Source organism: Amblyomma americanum, chromosome 2 (genome assembly GCF_052857255.1).
Source record: "Amblyomma americanum isolate KBUSLIRL-KWMA chromosome 2, ASM5285725v1, whole genome shotgun sequence".
Classification (NCBI taxonomy): Eukaryota; Metazoa; Arthropoda; class Arachnida; order Ixodida; family Ixodidae; genus Amblyomma; species Amblyomma americanum.
Genome location: NC_135498.1, coordinates 111,696,723 through 111,721,972, shown reverse-complemented (window position 1 = coordinate 111,721,972; position 25,250 = coordinate 111,696,723). Strand labels below are relative to the sequence as shown.

At 45.0% G+C, this 25,250-nt stretch overlaps 1 protein-coding gene and 1 pseudogene across 1 annotated transcript in view; one reads left to right on the top strand and one right to left on the bottom strand.

Annotated features, from left to right (window-relative positions):
* The window catches only part of LOC144119995 (Na(+)/citrate cotransporter-like), a 28,815-nt gene extending 23,486 nt beyond the window's left edge, over positions 1 to 5,329 (top strand). The window contains exons 7-8 of the mRNA XM_077652483.1: positions 4,512 to 4,649; positions 5,183 to 5,329. Coding sequence (XP_077508609.1) covers positions 4,512 to 4,649; positions 5,183 to 5,329 — 285 coding nt within the window. The remainder of the gene's footprint in view (positions 1 to 4,511; positions 4,650 to 5,182) is intronic.
* An 18,179-nt stretch (positions 5,330 to 23,508) lies between these two features.
* Positions 23,509 to 25,250, bottom strand: part of LOC144119994 (uncharacterized) — a 31,115-nt pseudogene continuing 29,373 nt past the window's right edge.

Below are 25,250 nucleotides of genomic sequence, written 5' to 3'. Positions count from 1 at the left end.
CCCTGCGTGTTCTCTCTCCATAGCGGCGACCACCTCGCGATTGTGGTCGATTCAAAGGGGCTTCACCTTGCCTCTGTGTTACATCTCGCGCTCCATTCTGTCTGGCCTTTTCCTCTCAAATTTCGTCATTTTGTACAGCCCCCGTCAAACGTATACGGCCCAAGGGGTTTGCTTCTAAGCTGTTTAGCGTGGCTCTCTAGTGCATCAAGGAGTTCAAACCTTGGAAGGATTGAGGAGGAAAAGCCGTCCCTCTTGCGAGTGACTATAGTCGCTCAGGATCCATAACGAGGCATGCTGCGGGCCTCGCAAGCAAACCCCTCGGGCTGTATACTTTTGACGGGAGGCGTACCTCTTCTCGCGACGAGGTTCGAGTGTCTTGTAGTACAAAACAGATGCTACACGTTTCCTCTCTGAATGCCTTACCCTCTTTTTTCTAGGGGGCTTCATATCATATGGCTTCCGTTGTACTACTAACTATACTTCCGCAATGGTGCTGACAGGGAAGGAAATAATGAAAGCAGCTTTCCGCGTGTGGTGATTGCCTCCGTGGTATCGTCTGCACTCTCCCTGCATTCGGTGTGTTCCGATACCATCGATCCGACCACATGTGGAGTCGACTGGTCCTCGCAGTGGGTGGTCTATATCTTATTCCAATCTAACAGGATGCTTCCCCGACTTGTTCTCTCCAAATTTTTTTTTACAAATTTTGCTTTCTAAAAACCCTCAAGATTGTGTTTTCTTTCGCAAGCAGCCCGATAATCCAGGTTCCAGGAGTTATAAGTTTGTCAACTGTTTCGAAAACTTTTTTCAAGGCACCAGTAAGTAGTACGTACCCGTGTCAGTGAGAAGGCGCCAGAATGTCACACTGCTCTGCGGGGCAGCCGTCGACCGATTTTCGGGCACAGCGTTCTGCGCAATTTCCATCAGAGTGACTAGCCTTTCTAGCCTTCTAAAGCTTCCTTATCGGGCAGTGCTTGGCCTAATTATTCCATAGTGCCTAAAATAAATCTGATATTTAAGAACGTTGATCAACAAGTTATTTCTGACCATCGTCTAGTGGCTTTAGCATACACACGTTGTAGATTACTTGAGCATACAATGCAAAAGCATGTAACTATTTTCCTTCAAGCTTACTGAATTCTTTGCCCTGGGCAACGCGGCTGCACATTTGCCTTCTCCATCATCATTCAGCTGATGGAAACACATCATAATTTTGCCTCAGCTGTTAACCAACGATGCCAAATAGATGTAGTTTTCACACACTTCGCGAAAGAGTTTATTTTTTTCATTGTAAACTAATGATAAAAATTTGGGCTACTGTCAAGAACATTGAACTTTGCCAATTCATAGAATCATACCTAACGCCCCGTTCTTAATACGTAGTTTTTAATAATAATTAATAATAATTGGTTTTGGGGAGAAAGGAAATGACGCAGTATCTGCCTCATATATCGTTGGACACCTGAACCGCGCTTTAAGGGAAGGGATAAAGGAGGGAGTGAAAGAAGAAAGGAAGAGAGGTGCCGTAGTGGAGGGCTCCGGAATAATTTCGAACACCTGGGGATCTTTAACGTGCACTGACATCGCACAGCACACGGGTACCTTAGCGTTTTTCCTCCATAAAAGCGCAGCCGCCGCGGTTTTAGCGAAATACCATCGAATATGTCACCAGTTCTCTAGGTCGATCTACAGGGCTACGTGTTGGGCGCCCTGTTGTTAATTTTCATAAAGGGCTGTCGATGAACATTATGAAAAAATTGCGTTTTATGCGGACGATCGCATATTGTACTCCGCTAAACTTGACATGGAATAGGAACAGCTTGTACAATTGTGGCGAACATCGCTGATGAATTTTTAACGGCTAGAAAAGTGCGGTAGTGTCTTTTATTGACAGGAAACAATACCTCATCTTTGACTGTACCGAGCACGCGTTTGTGAGTATAAGTGTCTTGGTGTGCTTATATATGTGAAGAATTTCGATAGGACTGTCATATTTCCATTACATCCAACAGCATAATGACAGAGTTGCATCTTGGAAGCACAGGGATTCGTAAAATAGTCCGATGCTACTTGCGCTTAGACCTTTTCTTTGGCAATCCTTGGTTGTGGCAACGTGGTCGGGACCGTTCACAAGTATCAAACTTCATAAAGTGTAAAGGGGGCTTAGCAGGGCCATTAGGTGTATTTTCAGTATATAGGAAATGGCGTCATGCCGCCGCGGTGGATCAGTGGTTACGGCGCTCGGCTGCTGACCCGAAAGACGCAGGTTCGATTCCGGCCGCGGCGGTCGCATTCCGATGGAGGCGAAATTCTAGAGGCCGGTGTACTGTGCGATGTCAGTGTACGTTAAAGAACGCCAGGTGGTCGAAATTTCTGGAGCCCTTCACTACGGCGTCCCTCATAGACTGAGTCGCTTTGGGACGTTAAACACCCATAAACCATGAACCAAACCAAATGCAGTCCGTTTTTCAGCGCATTTCTAAAACTTGATTAAGGCTAAAACTTGATTCTGTTCCGGCTGAGGGAGTGCTCCATTTCAGCCTACGTTCGCACGATCGTTCTCCCTGTTTTTCTTGTTCAAAAAGTCAATGCAGACATTATGCGGAAGCGTAATGTACATTCTGTCAATCTATGCACACAACTACACTCTATCCGCATTATCAACTGCACAAAAGATTTTACTGAAGATGACAAAGTCAGTAGTGTTGTTGATGTGACCTACTTCAGAGAACAATTCTGAAAAAACTACTTCATCTACGACAGTTCCGTTCGGTGAATTGTATTTGATCGCCGGCGTATTAAATATAGCAGAATGTGGTTATTTTGGTCATTAATATCAGCTGGGTGTTGGGGTGCACTGCATTAAACTTTTTACCACTTGGAGAGAATTGGTTTTTGAAGGAAGGAGATGACGCACTAACTGTCTCACATATCTCGGTGGACACCCGAACCACACAGTAAGGAAAGAGATAAAGAAGGGAGTGAATGAAGGAAGAGGTGCCGTAGTGGAGGTCTCTGGAATAATTTCGACCACCTGAGACCTCCAATATACTGGTGCAGTGTGCGAAGTTAAGTCAACTTGTCTTCATTAGTTAAAACTAATAAAGATATGTTGAAAAAATTTCGCACACTGCACCAGTATGCTGTTCACCCCAAGTGGTAAAAATATTGATGCTTTGCACCCCCATATATAGCAGATATTCATGACCAAAATTTGGATGAAACAAATGGTTGTAATCGAAAGAGGACGGTGTGAGGATGCTGCGCAAAAAAATGTCAATACAGTGGTTATATAATTAATTAGAGCCAAAAAAGTCCAAAAAGTGGACTGAGCCAAGGCAACCTGTGGCGCCAAATTTTAAAAACCGAAAATGTGGGCGGAGCCAACGCGTTGCTGAACACAATTCAACAAACGCACATTCTGGGACTACATTGTACTAGATAAACATCTAGTGTACACGTAGGCTAAACGAAACTGTCCTAAAGTAGTTTTTGTTTTGCAGAATTGTTCCCTGAAGTAGGTCATAGCACCAAAACTACTGACTATTGTTTCCTGCAATACTATCTCTGCGCAGTTGATAATGCAGATAGCTACAGCGGTGTGCATCGATTGACAGACTGTAAATTAAGCTTTTGAATGCTCTTTACATTGTGCTGTTTGAACATGAAAACTCGCAGAGCGCTCGCGCGAACGTAGCCTAAAATGGAGCATTCGCTCAGCCGGAGTGGGACCCCACGCTTAAAGCTGCTTTCTAGATTTTGTCTTTTGTCCTTTGTTTAAAATAACCAAAAGGGAACTGAATTTTGACACCTCAAAGTTTATCGTATTTTCGTCCGGCTGTAATAAGGAACGTCTTGCAAAGAACTACGTCGCGAACAACCAGCGGTACAGTCCAGGCACGGATCAGAGGCAGCGGTCAGTCCAGAGCACGCACGAGCGACGGAGCGTTCAGCGCTTCTCGTCGTCTTCTTCGTTAAGCGCCAGCCTCTGAGGGTTCCAAAGCCGAAGGCCAGTCTTACACTGCTATGTTACATAAAACCGCTCTGCGCATACATTGCTCTATTTCCATGCCAGCAACAATGGATGAAGATATTCTGCCCCTCATCGCATGGCATAAAGTGGGGATAAATTATATAGTCACATAATTCAAGGAAACGTTGTTGATGCGTTCCTGATTTTGTTTGGAGCGTGAACCTTGAACATTTTCTCTCGGTTTCTGTATGCGCATATTCTTGGCTTGTATATTTTGTAGACTTGCACATTTAATCTTTTATATTGTTTAACTTTAAGGCTTGAATGTTTTTTCTATGAGTTCTTTCTTGTGCGACTCTCAATGATCTCGCTTTAACATCTCTTGGTTGATGTAATTTTCTACCTTGTTAAACCCCTCTGATGGGAATAGCAGTATTCCAAATAAAATAAATAATTTAGCCTTGGCCAATATCAACGTCTTTAAAAAGAACCTCCAGGCGTAGGACCGATGATGTTCATCATTCCAATCCCCTGGCAGGCTCACATGGACCGTGTGCCACCGCTGTACTACGCCTGGCCGCTGGCCACCGCGTCCTGTTTTTCATTCGTGCTGCCCAGTGCGTCGTCTGCCAACCTCATGGTCTACCACTACTCGGACCTGCTCTTCACAGACATGGCAAGTTCACTCTACCCACCTCAAGCCCTCACCGCTTATTGTTTTGGCCGCTATACACGTACAAAGCGATGCTTTACTGCATACTAAAAACCGAACGTAAAGCAGTCCTCCAGAACCTCATCATGCATCAACGCCGACAGTCTTGCAGGCTACTAGTGAGCGGCGCTCTCCGGAGTACGGTGGCCACGAAATCGCTTATCTGTGAACCAGCCTACCTGGTGTTATGTGTTGTGAACTGCGGAATAGCGCTATAATATAATTCAGACGCTACACTTCAGTTAGAGGACAAGAAAGCAAGGTTTATTTGTCCCTCTTGGAAAACAAATGGACATAACCTGATGCGCTTATTTACAGCAGGCGCTCAGGCTAATTTGGTTAAATGCATTTCCAATGTAAGCTTCAAGTAGTATTCACAGTGTTGGACAGCGTCTGCTCCCACCAGTGCATATCCTTGTCTTAATCTAAAAGCGGAATAGTTGTGCTCTTTTTGTCTTTTTTTCTCTTGTTGATCGCACTCCTTTTCTTCCTTGCAGGTGGTTCCTTCCACCCTGAACCTGATTGCCAGTGTGCTCACCTGCCTGGTCTGGTACCAGATTGTATTCTCTGGACCATTTACGCTACCGTCAGCACCAATCCTGCCGCTAAACAAGACGCACGCCATTCTCTACGTCGACCAATGACAGCACGATGCTGTGCATCAACTTTGCATATCGACTTCTTTATTTTTACTCAGTTTTTGCAGTTGAGGCCTCATTATTTCTTTCTCGCGTAAACATTGCACACGGGAGTACCTGGCCGCCTTATTATAACGCTTCGTGTTGCAGCTGATTTATTCTTCCGTGGCATTGTACTCGATGTTTTCTAAATATACGCGTTTGAGAAGTGCGATTAAATATTCTAGCCTGCAAAGTGGCATCTACTGGGTGCTGCAGAAAAGCTCAAAACGCTTCAGTAGGGCGCGTTCCGACCACTGACACTTGTTTCTCTGTCAATAGATGGCAACCAAAAGGAGCGCATTGAAGCCACGATTATGGCGTGACCTGCAACTATCGCATTCGCGGCGGCACTCATTCCTATTCATTGCCTGGCCACATTGATCGGCCAGTACCCAAATCTGACAGTACCAAACATTGACGCGAGAGCCCAGCGTTGGCAAGGCATCATTGCGCGGTGCTATGACGCTCTCCATTGAAAGTCTTATCTTGTCTTGTGTGCGCTTTCTAATCCTAGTATCCCAGCATACCTAGCTGGTGCCATATTTGGAAGAAAATATGGGGCAGAACTTTACGCTTTCTACATTATTTCTACATAGTTCAGGAAGTTCAAAGCTCCAAGTTCGGAAAGTCCAAACAGTGCCACGAATATTGCGAGCATAACGTGTACTGGCGAACTGTGAAGCTAACAAGGCCGGGCCAAAAATCGAGTACGTAAATATTCGTTGTTTTTTTGACGCCAGTGGATGGCTTTCTTATTATATATTTCCCCTAGCTTGCCTGCATGGCTGGAAACTCTAAACTTTTTCAGCAAGTAGTTTTTTTGAGGTAGGCTTTTTCAGCAACCTCTACCCTTGCCCAAGGCAAGAAATGTCCCGTCATGTAAAACCCTCGGTCAATGTTGGCCACCAAAATGATTTTGTTCTTATAGGAAAAAAAATTTCGCGCAGAGACTTTGAGCCTCATAGATGGATATAAGTCCGAACTCTCGCAAAAGTTTGGTGTCAGTCGAGAGCAAATTAAAGGCTCGCATGTTCATTAAGGCTGACAGGAAATCGGGGCGCTAACCTTTCAGGCCATTGGATCTGATGTGCTATATCTGTGAAGCTATAACATCATCATCGTCTACATCATCGTCATCAGCCTGACTACGCCCACTGCAGGACAAAGGCTTCTCCCATATCTGTCTAATTAACCCTGTCTTTTTCCAGCTGCAGCCACCCTATCCTCTCAAACTTCTTAATCTCGATCATCTACCCGCCTGTCAGCCGTCCTCTGCTACGCGTGGTTTCTCTTGGAATCCACTCCCTTACTCTTAAGGACCATCGGCTATCTTGCCTTCACATTAAATGCCCCGCCCACGCCCATTTCTTCTTGATTTCTACTACGATGTCATTAACCCTTGTTTGATCTCTGACCCACACTGCCCTCTTTCTGTATCTGAGCGTTACGCTTATCATTTTTCTTTCCGCAGCTCGCTGGGGTGTCCGTAACCTAAAGGTGCGCTAAAGATGAATCTGAAGTCGTCTTTTTACTGCGAGAACTCGATCTACACGTTCCAAGCAGTCTTAGAAACTTCGAATTACTTTCCTTTGCGGCCAATTTTCCTAACTTAAATTGAATTAAACGTCCCGGCTCCCACCTTTTCTTTAACTCAGCGCTGAAGGTAGGAGGAGTCAACCAACGCGTGGAATGCTTTCAGCCAGTACAGTTGCGGTTTGCCGCTCTGCCATCAGCGCAGTGATACGTAAATCAAAGAGTCAACAGTTAGTTTTATTTTGGGGCCTAATTTTCTGCTATGTTGCCTGCGACAAACTCTTTAACAGAAACCTTAAATTAAAGCATAGGAGCGAAATCGAAGCACCCACGGGAATGGCATTAAAGGTACTCCAAGCTCTGCCTCACTCCTGCTACCTTCACCGTTGAGTCCAAAAAAAGAGAGAGCCGAAAAATTTAATCCGATATAAATTAGGAAAATCGGCCGCACAGGACGATAACTTGAAGTTGCTAAGAATGCTCGGAACGTGTAGATCGAGTTCCCGTGGTAAAAAGATGACTTCTTAGGCTCACCGCTCTGGTCTTCCTGTATAACTAATTGATCATGCTTTTGCAGTTCATCATATATCATGTTTGATACAATGATCATGTTCTACAGCAGTGACTTAGGTAATCTCATCAGTGAATCACAGGCTACTAAGGAATTCTCCATTAACACTTATCCGCAACTGTTCCCAGTCCAGGCCTCAGAACACCTGCTGTAAACAGGCGGCGAATAGCACTGGCGATATTGTCTCCATGCCTAACACCCTTCGTTATTGGAATCTTATTGCTGACTTTATGAAACACAATAGTAGCTGTGCCGTCGGTATATACCTTCCAGTATTTTCAAATAAGGCTCATATACACCCTGATTCCGCAATGGCTGCATGACGGCTAAAAATTCGACTGAGTCAAATGCCTTTTCCTAACCTATAACGGCTATATATAGCGCTCGATCATACTATGCGCATTTCTCTATCACCTCATCCGTAGTGTGAATATGGTCTATTGTCGAGTACCCTTTACGAAAGTCTACCTGGTCATTTGGTTGATTGAAGTCTAAGGTTGTCCGGACCCTGTTAGCGATTGCCTTAGTAAATAACTTATAGGCAGTGGACGATAAGCTGTTCCGCCTAATTTTTCATGTCCTTTACATCTCCTTTCTTATAGATCAAGATGACAGCGTTCTTCCAAAACGTCTGGTACTCTCGAGATCGTAAGGAATTGCATATACGAGATGGCTAATTTTCCTAGCACAATCTACCCTCCGTCCTTCAACAGATCTGCTGTTACCTGATCCTTACCAGCTGCGTTCCCCCTTTGCATTCGTCATAAAACTTTCTTTTCTTCCTCTTTCCTTACTGGCGGGATGTCCCAGTGATGTGCCCTACTGCCTCTCTCATTAACCTCCTGATTGCATTGAGTATTGTATAGATTTGTGTAGAACACTTCGGTGGCTCCACGGGTGCAATGGCGGCGGCCGGAGGCGCCGCCATTGGATCCGAGGAGCCGCCTAACTATCTTATTCATATTGCTATCTTATTCATATAACTATCTTTATCATATTGCTAAAGACAATTCTCGCGTTTGTTCCTTAACGCATACATCGGGTTTTTACCTATGCCTAGTTTTCCCTTCACCGCTTTTAGGCTACCGCCATTCTTTAGAGCATTCTCGATTCTATTCATATTAAACTTCATTATTGCGGCTAACTTGAGCTTATTGAATAAATTTAATACCTCTGCCAGTTACATTACGTCTTCGTAGATAGGCGCCTTTATGCTTTGGCGTTTCAACTTTCATCTCCTGAGATAGCTTTCCAGTATGCTGTGGAAGCAACCTGCCTCCTACTTATCACCTAGCTCTAATTTCTATCATGATTCCGGGAATTCCAGTGCTGCCGCCTTCCTAAAATAGAGAAGAACTGGGCTAGTTGGTTTACTCCTGTTTACTCTTCGTCCTCGTCTTTAGCGCTGTTTATTCGTTATGCCTTCCTACACTCGCGTCCTATGCACACGAGTAGCTCAGAGGCGATGTGACGAAGATGAACCTTCGCCGCCTACCTGGAAATACGCCGCCAACCTGTGTGTACGCGAAGGCGCTCAGAGAATTTTCCAGGAAGAGGAACGTCCTTTCGGCAGAGCGATGGAATCGAGAAACGATCCGAACGTTCCGCGTATTTGCGAAATCGCGTCATAGTGCTCGTCCACCGATGCGCGAGATGCACGCCGGAACAAAAATCCCCTTGAAAAACCTACTCATTCTTTTTTCTTTTACGTTTTATTTTCAAGAACTACTTCTGAGTCACTGACTTCTAAGTTCTCACAACCTGGAGCCACCTGGTTATCTCTGCCTGCATTCTCCATGGGCTCGTAATTTTGCCTCTCGCTGTTTGCCTTGTTTGTTCCTGCGCACACTTTCCCCAACGCTTTAGCAGCGGCCTTTGGACACTTTTGATTATCATTCCTTTCTCCCGTTTCTCTAAACCATTTCTTTTGTCATTCCCCACCTGCATTGGCCCTATCCACGGCCGAGTGCTATTGAAAAGTTTTTGCAGCAGCCCGATAAGCGATTCCGACGCCGTCCTCGAAGCAGAGAGGGTCGCATCCCTGCTCGCATTCAGCGCATGGAATTATTTTCCTCGAAAGCTCCTCTGCCAACTCATCCGGAGGGAAGAAAAACTCGTTTTCCGCTTCTTTCAAACATCGCTACGCACGTAGGTAGGACAAGCATAAAACTTTTTTTTTTACCCGTACGTTGAAGCTCTGTCGTTTGACCTACCTTTTCGCAATGCCCACTGGTCACGTTTAATCCTCTTTTAGTTGTTGTCGTAGCTCTACGCGGCAGCGTTTGTTGAGTTGCCGTTGATGCTGCCGTTATATTGTCTTACGTCGTCGAATCACCCTTCCCGTCGAGCACCTTGTCGTCGTAGTTTTTGTTTTCTTCTTGATTTCCCAGAACTGTTCTGAATTGGGGGGGGGGGGGGGGGGGGAATCGGTTTTTCTTCGTCCCAAATCCGCAACATAAACAAAGCTGGCCCAGCCTGCCACATACACTCGCACGTACACCACCCGCTGAGCTTCTTAGAATCGAACGCTGGAGGTCGGCCGACTGTGGGGACAAGCGGCCGGCGGTTGCTGGCTGAGCGTGCGCAGAGGAGATGGGGTCGTGTTCGGCAAGCCAAAGCGGTGGGCACTCCCCGCTGGAGCACGTACCTGCATGTCGATATAAACAAACAGTGCGCGCTTGGTCATCGTAGCCTTACGTGACGCCGGGACCGGTGCGCGTGTTCGGGTTTACAACCATGTCATCTCGTGAGACGAAGGCACGTGGTGCTGACCGTTCACTCGTCGTTGCACTTTCGTGTCTTTATTACTGCAACTTCCTTTCTTCATCCTCACGTGCCACAAGTCTGTTTTATTTGCACATGGTAGTCACCTGAACAGCTTTGCAAAGCAGATTGCGTTGCATGTTGGGTATAAATGCCATTGGCTGTGCCTCCACTGCAACTGTTTATCAAACAGTGTCGTTTACGGGCACTTCACATGACTATTACTCCATTCTGTCATCTCCTGTTATTTTTGTAACCAACTCCACGACGGGAGCGTCTCTCGTCCGCTGAGAATTTTCAAAATAAAGTGAGTAAGGGAGTCCGACTGACACCTTTCCGGGTTTATAGTGCAACGTATTTCTAGAGTAACGAGCAGTTACAAAAGTGTGAAACAGAAGGCGCTTTTTGGTCACCAGTTCTTTTTGTTTCCGCCATATCCTTGTGAACGCCCAATGTTAGCACCACGTTTATGCGGGCTGTGTTGGGTTCAGTGGCCGATGAGCATCTAAAGCTATCATGCGCCAAGCTCCAGCCAATTTTTCGGCACTTTTTGAGGCACATGTCCATAAAAATTAAGAAAAATTATAATATTTTGTTAAATTTATAAAGATATTTTTCGCGATATTTTTTCAGCCCCACGAAGCACCGCATCTGTGCGAGTTGACGATGAATTGTAGTTACGCATGACACTTAGACTCGTGAATCCGGCTTTTGATTTTCCCACGCCAACTCTGGCTTCCACAATGATCCATGCTTTGCGTGTGACTGCTTATAAGTATACAGGTGAAAGACACGCATTTCACAGACTGCCGATGGTTTTACCTGTTTTTGCGATCACTGTGGTCCTCCGCGAACAGGCGGTGAGTTTCCTCCGGCTATTCATTCGCATTTTGTCACTTTTGTTCCTTGATATGGATGCTGGAAAAAAAAAAGAAAATTGGCGGTGGTTTAGCTCTGGTTAAACCTGGAGTGACGTGATAGCTACAGCTGGCTGAGTGGAGCTTGGTCTCGTGACGAACCACGTGACGAACCACGTGATCAGCCACGGCGCCGCGCCGCCGGCAGCTTCTCCGCGCCACGTGACAGCGTGGCGCGCCGCCACGCTGAAGGCTCGAAATGCTACCGTGACGTAGCTATCGTTACAAAAAAGCACCAAGAGACGAACAGTGGAAGAGTCCTGACCCTGCGTTGGGCCGGCGTCTAGCACTGAACCCAGGCCTGTGAGGCCAAGGCAAGGAGTGTGAGTGCTCATTCGCAAAGGTAACTTGCATTAGGGAACTTTATTGCTGAGCTTGCATTCAGAATAATCAGGAGGGACCGCTAGCCCTAATCAGGCTAACATGGTGTGCTCTAAACTAGTCTGGCCGCATGGTGGCGCCAGCGAAGGGAGTAAGCTGTGCGTCGGTATGCGCGCCTGTCTACAGTATGTATTCGAGCAAAACATTTTTTGCTTGTTTACTTGGCTCTTAGTTCTCTTGCGTTAAAATTGGGTTAAAAGACAACTGAGGTTTTAAGAATTTTCAGAGAACACGAAAAATGGGTGGAATTAGGTAAGAGCTACGGAAAGTGTAAAGTTGCAATTTTTAGACTTCGAATGCTCTATATCAAAAGATAAATTTTGCTGTTTGTATCGTCCGCAGGCTCAGCAGGGTTTTTTTCTCTTATGAATCAGCCCACTCTTAAAAAATGAAGCGAGCCGTTGCCACATGAGGTCTGCAAACGGCCATTATGAAGTCATGGTGTCATACCATACAAACAAGCTTAAGTATGGTGCTCGGCCGCTCACCCGAAATACGTGGGTTCGATCCCGGCCGTGGCGTTCGCATTTAGATTGATGCGAAATGCTAGAGGCATATGTACTCTGCGATGTCAGGGCACGTTGAAGAACTCCATCCAGTGAAAATTATCCAAAGCCCTTTACCAAGCAGTCCCGAGTCGCTTTGGGACCTTAAACCCCATACACCAACATACCACCAGCACAGAAGCTTGCACTTGTCTTTAGGGTCCACAGGCATCCTGACGGCTTTAAATGATACCTTCTTTCAAAAAATAAGTCAAGAGCAAGCACAATCGGGTTTCTGGTGAAATAAAGAGGCCAGAAGTTGTTCCTTACGAGCGAACACCGTGTAGCCTAAGATCTTAAAATGCGGCCTCTAAGCACAACGTCCCTGTTGTTTTTTTCTGCTCCTTGAAAGCTGGCTGCTCGTTGACATCGTATAAACACTGAAAAAAAAAGCAACAATCTTGCGGAACAAAACATACCCGATAGTTATAGGCTTTTGTCCGGACCCCGTAGAGTATCTGTTACGGGTCCAATTGGACTTATTTTTTGGAAATGTGTTGGTGAGTTTGATGGATGCTTCACTCCCGCCACCGGTTGGCCCGGTATTGCACTACCTCCGGGATCGGCCTTGTCTTTAGCGCGTCTTTACTGTCCTGTCTTTCTATCCCATCTTTCAACTCTCCTACTATCTGCACGCGGTAGCGATTGTGGCTCGGCTTGAGCGAGTGAGCAGGCCTGTGCACTTTCCTTTTCTTTCTTCTGACAACAATAGATAGCAAACTTACCCTATAGTATGTAAAATTTACTGAAAGGGTTAGTTATCAGATACCTCTCGCATGTAAAGTGGTAAAGCTTACATTGGTCAAACGGTGCCATGTTTGCATGAGCGTTTCATGGAACATGAACCTTCCACCGCTGCCGCTACACTGTACGGGTTCCTGAGACCACTAGGACATGCCCCTTCTTGACGAAACTGTTGCTTTAGATAGAAGCCGCGATTGTGTTTCCCGTGAAGTCAAAGAAGCATACTTGATCAAAAAGAGGGAGTTTATTTTGCTGGTGATGCCTCGGTATTCCTATTTCGGTATTCGATTTTGATGAATTATTCATCATGTTTACGTTACTCATTATCTTCACTGGTCTCAACTGTTCGATGCACTCAATCATCTCCGAAGGTTTTATGCTGTTCTTCTTTTCATTCACCTTTTAATGCATCTCCTTGCATCTCTCTGTCTTCTAACAATCATCGAATTAAACACGCTTCTTTGGCTTTTTTTCGGCCTGTTATATTATTCTTCGCTTTGAAGATTCATACTTCGCTTTTCTTCTATCACTTTTAGCCCGTTTCAGTGTCAAATGTGATCCTTTTTTTGTTTTTATGACCCTCTACACATTCATTACGTTTTCTGCAGCTGATAGGCACTGTGACTGCTTGCCTATACCAGGTGTTAGGGAAGACTTTAGCAATTCTCAAAAAAGTGATTTCTTGAGGTAAAAATATGCCTTTTTCAGCATAGTATTACCAGTGTTGGTGGACACCAGAAAACCAGCGAATCGCCTTACGTAATAAGCTGGTTAACTAATTTTTATTAATTAACTTTTTAACTTAGGCGTATAGTTTCAATTAGAGATTTGTTGCCGATCATTTGTAACAACCATATCAGTTTTTACAACTTAGAAAACACGATTACTCTTGGCTCTGTGACTCGAGAAAATTTTGCTTTTTATACTACTTACGTACATTGGAAAGGTTGCTTTGCCATCATGCTTTTCGAAGCGCATGTATTTTGTCACGATGTTGCCATAATTTGTCGAGCCACAGCGGCGAGGATGACCGCGTTTTCGAATTTCTAAAAACTGAAATGTCTATTACTAACGACTGGCTACAAATCTCTGATTGCAACCAGTTCCCCTGATAGTTAAAAATAAATGTCAGAAATGAGCTGACCACCTTTCTACTTAAGACAATTCACTGGCTTTCCGGTGTCCACAAACGCAGGTAGTGCTATGCCCCAAAAGCCATTTTTTACTTCAAAAAAACAATTTTTGAAAATTACTTAGTCTTCCCTGAAACACCGGGTATAATTTATGTACATTATTAAAAGAATTAGATCTCAGCAGAGCGTCGTCCTTTGTTCCTCGCTTGTGTACGTCTTTATGTTGCTCTTATTTTTAACGCAAGAGAAGTGCCTTATCCATGTGGCTGTGGGGATGCGAAATGTTATTTCACTCTTGCGTGTTGAGTATCATGGAATCCCTGGGCGAAGACAACCACGGTATTAAAGAATTATAACTTCTTCCTCCATATAATGTTCCTGTCCATCGCTTTCAGTCGCTCAGCCGTACACTCGCTGTGTAAGAAGAGACGTTTCTGGAGTGCGGGATTTGTGTTTATCGCATAGGCAGTGAAAGGTATCGAGCAATGCAGGAAGATAAATCATGCAACACTTTACAAAGCAACACAAGGGTTATGCCCACTTTCGCATATTTATTTGCACCCACTGCAGCCGCATCTCGAGCTACACCAGAAGTTGGAGTGCAAACAATAAACAGTATATATTGAAAGATAAGGTCAACATGCAAGGAAAACAAATACGAGGCAATAAACAAAAAAGAGAGGAAAAGAAGAAAACACGTAAGAAAACGAGATGTTTGATTATTTTCCAGCTGCGTTAATAAAATATGTGAGGAGGAGAAAGAGAAAAACATTATAGTAGGATACAACTTAAAAAAAACAGCAGTTGCTAACACTGGGCCACGGCGCCCTGTATTGCTCCGCTCGCCAAACACAACAGTAAACGAAACCAACTTTTGAATGTTTGATTTCATTAAACGCGCCCGATACCAAAATTCTAGAGCTTATAATTTCTCTGGTGATCAGTTTCGTGCTTTGGTAACAAGAAAACTTTCAACTATGTACTACTTTTTTGTCGCGGAAGAATTCTGTGCGGCGGTCGTGAATGTGGGCGGAGCTTCACCGCAGACTTAAGTTGTATACGACTATAGCTGCTGCATCCGTGAACGAGAAAGAAAAACGTTTATTTTAAAGGACCCGTGTCCTAGTTCGTATTGTTGTGGGAGAGGGTGAGCAGGAGCTCAGGAGACTGCCCCATGAAGATGCGGTTTCTTCCAGGTGGACAACCCAGGCCTCCCACAGAGGTACGTGGGAGGCCTGGGTATGTCGGTGTGTGCTGAGGTGTCGCGCTCCTCAGCGGGTGGGTCCTCCGCCCAGGACTCCAGTCGCCGTGTCACCTGGCATGCCCGTTCGACCAACCGTCCCTGGCCTTCCGGGGCTCGCTGGGCAGCAAGGCCTCCCACTGCTCAGTTGTTGGGCGTTTTATGATGGGGACCACCGCAATAGCAAGGCAGGCTCTGATCATTAGTTGCGACATGCTTCAATAAAGCTGCCCGGCGAAAAACGCCGGCGAAATGAGCAAGCAAGAATATTCTAAAATTTGATAGTGTGGGGGGAAAAAGCTGGGCGAGACTTAAGTTCCGCCTTGAGGGTACGACGCGATAGCGTTAATGGGATGATACCCGCATATGCGCAATTGGTCATCTGGCACTTTATGTTCATAGATCCCTGAAAATCATCATACAACACCCAGCGCAATGGTGCAGCGGTTAAGCGATGCGCCACTGCCCTGCTATGGCAGTTGCTGCTATGTATAAATCGCTGCCATCTCTCTATGAATAATAAATGTTTTCACCACCATCACCACCATCGGTGGAGCTTGTGAGGCCCAGGTTGCTTTTCACGAGCAACCTCTGGCAACCAATAATTAATTTCACTGTCACCTTCCACGGTGGGCAGTTTTCTCGCAATCCGGTGTGCAGGCTGTAATGACGTCAGATTCCCCCGTGACTTAAGAGGTCTAGGTGCTTAAGCGGTCTAGGTTGCTTATCTGGAATCTTTCATGGATTTTTCGCTTACGACCAAAGACGAAGGCGATGATAACGACGCCCGCTTTTCTGTGACACTCGACCCTGAACGCTATCGTGTTAGTACTATATTTAAATACACTTGTGGGAGCAAAATCACGGACGAGGTTAAGGTCATCACAATACCTAGTAGTAGGTTAATCTGGGCCTGAAAGTCGATCATACTTGAAGAGAGATATAACATTCCTAATGCTGGAAATTTGACATTGTTGGCTACAATGACGGAAGACGCAGTAGTAGAAAGCTCTCAGCGATACCGGTGAAAAATGAAACGAATAGTATATTTTGAACATTTTTGATCTGGGCAATGTATTTAGTCGTTAATGATTTTGTATAACGTAAGTGCTATGAATATTATGCGGAATAACGATTTATACATCAGTAGTTTAACTTTTCTTTGGGTTGAGTGCAAGTGCGCTTTAAATATTCTAATTTCAAGAAGGCTTTACTGCAGATGAATTTACTATGTTCCGCCCTTATTAGTAGGAAAAATTATTGCCCAAATAATTGTATTCAGGCAGCCTTTCTATTAACAGGCTACTAGATGAGTAGGCAAAAACAGAAAGCAAGAAGCTGCTAGAAAGTGGCATGGCTAGAGAGTTGCATGTATTGATCTGCGTTTATCGACTATCGCACCATCCACAAAATCAAGTATGTGACTCGTAAGGGCTATAATTTTGAGGAGAACGACTGATGTCACATAGTAGACAATCATCAGCATAAAGGCGAATGTTAGATGTGACATTATTCGAGACGTCATTAATATGAAGTTTAAAAAGTTGCTGTCTTTAGGCGTAGTTTTTTTGGCACACCAGAAGGTGCCGGAGCAACATAATGTTAATCTGAACAGAATTGGCGTGCTGAGAGCAGGCAGAACAAAAATTCAACGTCCAGTTCACCAAGAACAGATTTTTCAATGCGACGTTTAACTTGAACAACAGTTCAAAATGAATTTACGGTATCGCAAACAGCAGATAAATAAGTGGATATTGCATTTATGTGACAACCACAACTTTAGATAGAAAATATCACGGACAAACTCTGACTGTTGTGTATTGTGCTAAACCCTGGCCTAAGTGCATGCTGCAGGTTTGATTAGATTTTTTTTGGCTCCTAAAACTGTGCAGCTGGTCTCTGAATTATATTTTCGAACAATTTACATGCTGAAGAGGTTAGCGTAATTCGCCTGTAGTTACACAGAACTCTTTTAACACCACATTTAAATAAAAGGAGCCCCTTAGACAACTCACATAATGCGGAAGCACTACCGGATGTAAGAGACATAGTGTAGATAGCGATATGTATGTAAGAAATACCAAAGAAAAATGAATAGGAATGCCGTCAGAGATATTACATTTCCTGGTGTCTAAGCATCATAAGATTCAAAACTCCCCCTTAGTCTTAACCATAAATTGGGGAAGCCCTAGCAAGCGATTCTAATAAGAGGTTTTTATTATTATTAAAAGTATACACAAAATTGCCTACAGCATTCGAAACATTAATAAAGCGCTCAAATTCTTCATTATTTTTATTATTGTAGATGTAATGGCCTGCCACAAAACAGTAAAACAGTAGAGCAAAACTTGCAACGATTAGTGTTTACGAAATTTTTTAGATCAACGCGAAAAATTATTTCGCCGACTTTACTAACATACGGATTTCATTTTCCAGCACAAACTGATCGATGAGCTTCGCTAGCGCAATGCAAAGAGTTTTCTGTCACTGTTCTTTAAACTCATTTTAAAGAAGGGGGACCTTAGGTGTTCTAAGGCTTGGATTTAGCTCCGAGGGGGAAAATAGCAAAACAAGCGTTTTCTGGTCTGTGGCAGTGCCCAAGCCTACACGTCACACGTTGCACAATATGCTCTGTGGGAATGTGGTATTGAGTTCGCCTACCGCAAGGCCGTTTATTCGTTCTTTGCCCCGTGTGACTTCTTTTTGTGTCGAAATACAAACTCTCCGCTACGGCACCTCTTTATTCTCTCTTTGGCCACACCTTTGGCACCTCTCTCTTTGGCCACAGATTCCCTTGCGCCATAAAAATAATTCATCATCATTATCATCAAAGACAGAAAATGCACTGCTCGCCCGGAAATGTCATGCAATTTAAAATCTGGCAATATGGTTTATCTCAATCACGGTGAGTTCCTGGCTGCGCCCGAAAATGAAAACGCTCCTCGTATATTTTAGCGCATTATCTATGACGCCGAACTTCTTGCAGTGTGCTTAAGTTCTTTTATTTTTGCGTTTTAATACTAATGATGATGACAACGATTATAATTTATTGTCTCAGTGGCAACATGGCCAAAGAGCGCAACGGTTAGATTGTCTTTTGTGTGCACTAGCTCAAGTCATTCACCCAATTTTCTCTGAGGATTTCAAACTAGAGAAGACGGGTAGCAGGCCATTAGAAAGCTAGTACCCAATTATAAACTAACGGGCATCCTTCGGGTATTCGGTGGGTATTAGGTGGTACTGGGGTCGAATACCACACATCCTTCCCAAGAGACGGATGCTCGATTCTGTAGGCCATTGCTGTGTTTAATTTCCGCCTTCTAGGTGTTCATTCCTAACGAAAAAAAGTTCTTTCATTTCGCAAATGGCCGCTTGCAACCAGAGCAGCCTCCATAAAGAATAAAATTTAAAAAACAGGTCTGAGAGGTGGCGAAAAAGGTCGCGGTCCTTCCTGTTGCTTCTCATGGAAAGAAAGCATTTTAAGAGCAACGTCTTGCAAAATGTTGCGTGAGATCGAATGGGAAAAGCTCATTCCTCTGCAGCCTTATGCATTTACCAAGCTATAAAAAAAATTGCTTGAAATAGAAAGCCTGCTGATGCAGGGCACGCAGTTCTGCCTACGCACTAAAAGAAAAATCTAAATTGAAACACCAAATCGCTGAAAAAAATCAAAACCATAATGTTTTTACCCGAGCCAGCGTGGATTGGTACAGGGGAATACGGGCATTTCTGCCCCGTAGACGACCTTTGGTTGGCAACGCAGACTGACATCTTACGACGCAACCTTCGGTAAGCCTTCGTTGTTAAGCGACGCACGATGCGGGTTTAGCAGAAAACTGTCTGCTCAGGTCAAGAAAAATAAAACTAAAACCAGTTGAAAGGCCCCTTTCTATTCGCTTCGACTTCTGCAGCCTATAGAGTGTCTGTAAAACCGCCTTTTCGCACGCCTCGTCTGTTTTACCACATCACCGCGCAATGTATTTGCGCCGAAGCGAACAAAAGCCGCCACCGAACGTGACCTGTGTAGATACACGCAGGAGAGCCCGGCGCTGTCATTGCCTTCGTTTCAAAAGGCGCAACGACCCGCAAATACGATTCGTCTTTCCCTGAGGTATCCGACCTGTTTTTGTTTTTTTCACAGCCATGTTATCAATTTAAAGTTCCTATGCAGTCGCAACGGAAACTGATCCTGCTGAGGTATGTTTTTATCTGCATGTAATTACCTGTTCTAGATGTCTTTCAGTGCGCTACCTGGGGCAAAAATAGACGACTATGTTTATCTAAAAATGAAAAATAAATTGTTAAAAATATATTCTGCGTTGTTACGCACTATGCGTTGCAGTGCTTTCACTGAAGATAGTTTAGTTTTTAGTTCTAGCTTTAAGTGTACTGATTTTAAATTTCGTTTATTTCTCTGTTTCCGCGATGCTAGCACAGCTCTGTCGGAGTACTGTCATCGATATATTTGTCTAGAGCACTCAAACGCCGTGCTCTGTTGTGAATTTATGACAATCGCCGCTGCCTGCCATGCGTGACACGTGTCTTAAAGACATAAGGAGTTCAGCACGATTCATGGGAAATGATAGAAGTGTGCTCCCAGTGTGTTCCGTTCGAGCGTTCTAAAGATAGGTATGTGGACGACTGTGCAAACGTAGTTTGTTGCCTCCGGATTCGGCCACTGTTGTCGAAGCAGACACGTGAAGAAAAACTCTTTTCTGAGTCCCGCTTATCTCCATCGAGCATTATTTTCAAAAATTACTCCAGAAGTATAATTTCTAGAGCCTAATAAGCTTGTTCTAGCAGTTATTATCGCTCTTTAATAAATTTTGGTGTACTCCGAAAGCTGACGTGAGTTTTCAGTTATATGTGTAATCTATGTTTTCCTGTACTCTCACTCAAGATTTACTGGAAGTTTGAAAGAGAGAGAGAGCAGTGTCTACTGAACAATACTGCTCTTCGGCGCTTTAGCTTTCCGAAAATTAATACTGAAATTCGGTTATTAAATCAATAAGTTTTCAATATTATCACGAACAGGAAGTATAAGACATAAAAACAGAGCAGTTTCGTAAGACCAAAGTAGGTCATAAAAAATATAACTTCAGTGCAAAAACAAAATCATCACCGTGGTTTAAAAGCGAACTGAAGCGCCTTAACAACAAAGAGAAAACGTTTTTCGAACCACCAAACGCCTGAATACCCCTTCCTCGTGGGGTATCACCGTTTCAATGGAGGCGAAACGCATAGGCACCCGTGTGCTGTGCGATGTCAGTGCACGTTGAAGATCCCCAGGTGGTCGAAATTATTCCGGAGCCCTCCACTACGGCAGCTTTTTCTTCCATTATTCTTTCATTCCCTCCTTTATTCCTTCTCTTACGGCGCGGTTCAGGTGTCCGCCGATATGTGAGTCAAATACTGCGCCATTTCCTTTTCCACAAAAACCAGCCCTAACCAATATGGTTTCTTGAAAGGGCTTTCCTGTGATTACCAATTAGCCCTATTCATCAACGACCTTAGTTCGCATCTTGACTTAAATATTCCTCTTGACACGCTCTTCCTTCACATCGAAAAAGCCTTCGATGAAGTACCGCACAAAAGATTACTACTAAATCTCTCGCATCTAAACCTTAATTATTTGCCGCCAGAAGCCTTATAGCTTACCAACCCCATCGAATTCAGGAAAAAGATGGAGACCATCATCTTTCCTTCGGTTCTGGTGTTCAGGTCAAGTGTTCACGCATGGCAGTTGCTCGGATAGCAATAATGGCTTAATGCCCATATGTGCGGAATTGGTCATTCTGTACATTCATAGATCCCTGAGAGTCTTGCTACTGCTACTGGCGCAGTGGTGCAACGGTCAAGCGATGCGCCACTGTTCTTCTATGGCAGGTGACGCCACAGGGTGGACTTTGGTTGATTGGGCTGGGTTGCGATCCAGGTTGCCCTTCCCGAGCAACCTCTCACGTTCGGCTGAGCTGCCGCCTGACACGGTGTGTAGGGCCACGTATACCCACCTCTCCCTGGGCAGTTACCCACCTGGGAAGTTACCCACCACTCGGTTGGCAGGTGAGCTGCCGACAGACAGACAGACACAGACGGACGGACGGACGGACGGAAAGACAGACAGACAGACGGACGGACGGACGGACGGACGGACGGACGGACGGACGGAAGGATGCACGGATGGACGGACGGATGGACAGACAGATAGCGGCTAAATGCAAGGATTGGCCACTATACAGGTGGTAGCGCACAAAAAAAAAAACAAGGAGGACACCGTATGGGCTAACAGTGATTACTAAGCACTTGTTTTGAACTTGCCATTTGTAATAGCTTCCAAATGTAAGTATTAATGCACCGCCAAGCCTTTGCATGTTACGTCAGTATACAATGTAAGCAGAAAGGAGTAAAAATGAAGTATCCTGTCCTCTAGCTTTAATAAAAGGGAGTGTCCTAGAAGCCAGCTTACTGCTATTTTACTCGTATGTAGGCGTACTTGTTTTTACAGTGTACGTAATTATGTGTTTAGTTTTCAAGAGGGAGAAGGCGTTTAATTTCGCCTTCTGAGCGCTGCCGGACAGCAACGAAGACAGGAAGCTTGCATCTGGGGGCAACCAGCTGAAGGTGCCAAAGCATCGACTGCTCACGGCAGCCGCTACAGATCGATTCTCCACGTTGAAACAAGTAGTTGCTGCGGGCAACGCCTTGGCTTGAATGTGTTCTGTTTCTATCCTAATTCGTGGTCGCATTCCATTGTAGATGTAGACAAATGCAGTTAGAACAGAGCGATGATGGATGCGAAGAAAATGCCACAAGCATAAACTCAGTTAAAGAATGCAGCACGAAAAGACAAGCACAAACAAAAAAGACGACAGGACAGGACAAGGACGTTTGTCCTTGTCTTTCCGTGGTGCATTCTTTAAGCGTGATCACTGACCAACAAGCGCAAACAGCCAATATAAACTCAGTTGTCTTCATTGTGTGCAAGTTTTGTAGTTCTGCTTCAGCTTTCAGTACCTTGACTCAATTTTCACTCATTAACCTTCACTAACTTAAAATGAACTCGAAGAAAAGTCGAGGTATGAAATATTGCACTGTTTTAAGGCCCAATTATAACGTTGTATTCATTTATTTATGCATTGATTTATTCGGTCATAGTGCACGGGCACCACTGGAGGGGTATTACATGAGAAGTAGGTTATTCAGCAAATTACTTGTTCATTTAATGATTTGAAGGTTGGTGTGCAATGATTTTCTCACTGTGGGGGCGGCACTTCCTTTTTACGCCCAGCGCAGGTGGACAGAGTCGCTCAGTATGATAGGGAACATGGGAGCGCCTGACCCCGAGAGCAGGCGAGAACGAGCGGCAACCGGCGCATGTCGAAAAGAGCAGCCAGCCCTGCCTACTGTTCATGCGCATTTGCCGCCTGGTCTCGGCGACTGCCGGCGTGTTCCATTTCATACTGAGTCACCCTGTACTTCTACAGCGCAAATGGCTGTAATCGTGGCTCCAGTGCACAGGCACGGTTTTCTCCACAGCTGCACGTCTACCAACTGCTGCGACAACGCGGTACGTAGGGCACGAGGCCTAAAGTGGACTTTTTTTTTCTGGCGTATATCTACGAACGTTTCTATGTGCAGTGGGGAACGCTCAGAAAGGGTCGTAGATAGTGAAACCGCCGCACCAATAAAGTGTTGTTGCCGTAGCAACTATCTCTTCATTTGTGCTCAACGACTTTTGCGGAAGCGCCCGCGTTAATGGAACATAAGAGAATAATAAACTCGGATCTCCACCTTGATTTTTTTCACGGCTGAATAACAAAAAACTCACGTGGAGGCCGTCTGCAGCCCTGAAGTTTCTCACCCGCTCTTAAGATGCGCAAGTGAGCTAGTTCTTGGCTGCGAACCACCGCCAACATTTCGTCACTACCGTCAATGGCTGCTGAATCCTGCGGGTGAAGATGTGATGTAATACCTTTCTTGCACGCACGAGCGCACATTCTTGACCCGTCCCGTCCCCCATTGCGTCGATAATAAGACGATCTCTACGCACTGAACGGGTTCCTTGCGTGCCCGTGTTCGGGTGAAGGAATAGAGTGCTTGTGTGTTTCTGTTTTTGTGTGTCATAGAAAGAGAGATTCTCTGTGTGCACGCCTACGGAGCTTAGGAATACCATAAGTCGCAGGGCAACGGAAACACTCTCTCTATCTCGTCCCCTCCCTCTCTTGCTTGGATCACCACGCAAAGATGAGCTATGATATACAGCATGGACAGAGGAGCCTCGCGTTCCTTATTTTGTGCGAAGACTGCGGCGCAGGTCTACCAGGGAGCAACAATAGTGGCCAGCGGCCCGTCCGATGGAGTGTTGGCGTAATTAAAAGCCTGCGCAAAGGGGCGACGGGCCGGCAGTGCCGCCCGCAGAAGCCAAGGTTCAAGGAACTCGTCGATGGCGGACAGAGAAAGGAAGGGGGACTGTGAAGAGCAGCCGCGGACAACTGCCGTGGCAGTGCCCTCGGTGCGTTGGTTGGCCCGCGCCGTTCGCGGCTCAACGAGCTCTGGATGCAGTACCCTTCGTCTACGGTTCACGGCGCTCGGGGCTCCGTGCACCGGCAGACGGCGCTCCTTTGCCGCAGCCAGTGGTGTGACCGACCGTGGCGGTGATTCGCTGCAACGTAGCCGAAGCATTCGAAGCCTAATTGCAATAAGTTGGGTGGTTTGGATTACGACATATGCGACGGACTACTTTGCGACCTAAGCCTTTCAAGCGCCGCTGCGGAGTTAGATCGAGTGCAAATATTTTTCCGGCCAGAAACTATATTAAGGCCTCAAGAAAGTCAATTCGCCAGTTTTCCGAAGCAGAAGACCAGCGGTTAAGTTTTTACCAGAATGTACAAAACAAGGTCTCAGAATGGTTCAAAACTGTATCATCCAGACACCGGAACTTGCCATATAAGGACACGAAGTATCGTGAAAGCGCTTTTTTTTGTGCGGACATGCACATAAAGCTGTAGGAAAAAATATCTCATTGCGATTGCCTTAGAAGCCCCATGGGACCAAAATGCGTAGTCGTTTGTGAAATTCGCCCATTGGCTAGAGTGCAGTGGCGTCAACAGACCGCAGCATTCCCACTGGCTGTAGATAAGTGACTGCACTAGACCGGAAGTGAAGTTGCTTCCTATAAAAGCATCAACAGCTGCTAATGTTAACGCACTGCCAACGCATAATGTCTTTATGCGTTCCTGAGGGTTTTATTATTGGTATCAAGAACACCCAGTTTGCGATATGAAAGATGCTAAATTCGGCAGAAACAAAGACATCACTTCCATGTATAGCACACTTTAAAAAACGTTGTGATTTCGCCAAGTAGATATTTGTGTACATAACGTAACAAAGGGTTAATTCATTCTTGTGAAGTCTGCAAGCGCTCGATGAATTATTTCGTCTTCTCGGGCTGTGATGAAAACTGCAGTGAAAGGTTTAAAAGGATACTAGCGAAGCATGCACGCTACGGTTGAAGTGAAGGGAACGATACAAATCACACGAGACGTCATCGGAGAGGATAGTAGATCATGGACTCCGGCCACTGAAAAATTTTCGCTGCGTGCAATAAAATTTAGGAAGAACACAAGCCTGCACAGCAGCTAAGCTTAGGTGATTTTCGTAAGCAAAGCTCTCCAAACAAAAACTGGCGCCTTTGTTTTTCTAAACATTACACGGCATCCCCAATCGGTATCAATTGATGACGCCGGCCACATCGTAAAGAAATTAAATTTTAAACCAATCTTTAGAATCATTTGCGTCAGCCTAGTAAAGATCACAGCGCCACCAGTATATAACGGACGGCGCTTAACTGCGCATGCTACTGGAAAGCGTTCCCAACTCGCGGAAGCCACCTTGAAGTTTTTTCTTGTACTGCAAGGCGCCTGGCTTTCATGTCTCATATCGTAAAATTAATATATATGAAATAGAAACTTCGGTCTTGACCAAGAGCTAAAAGAATTCATTTTCTGTGCTGCTCCATGAAGGGGAAAGGAATAGCAGTTAAATAGGCACATACTCCA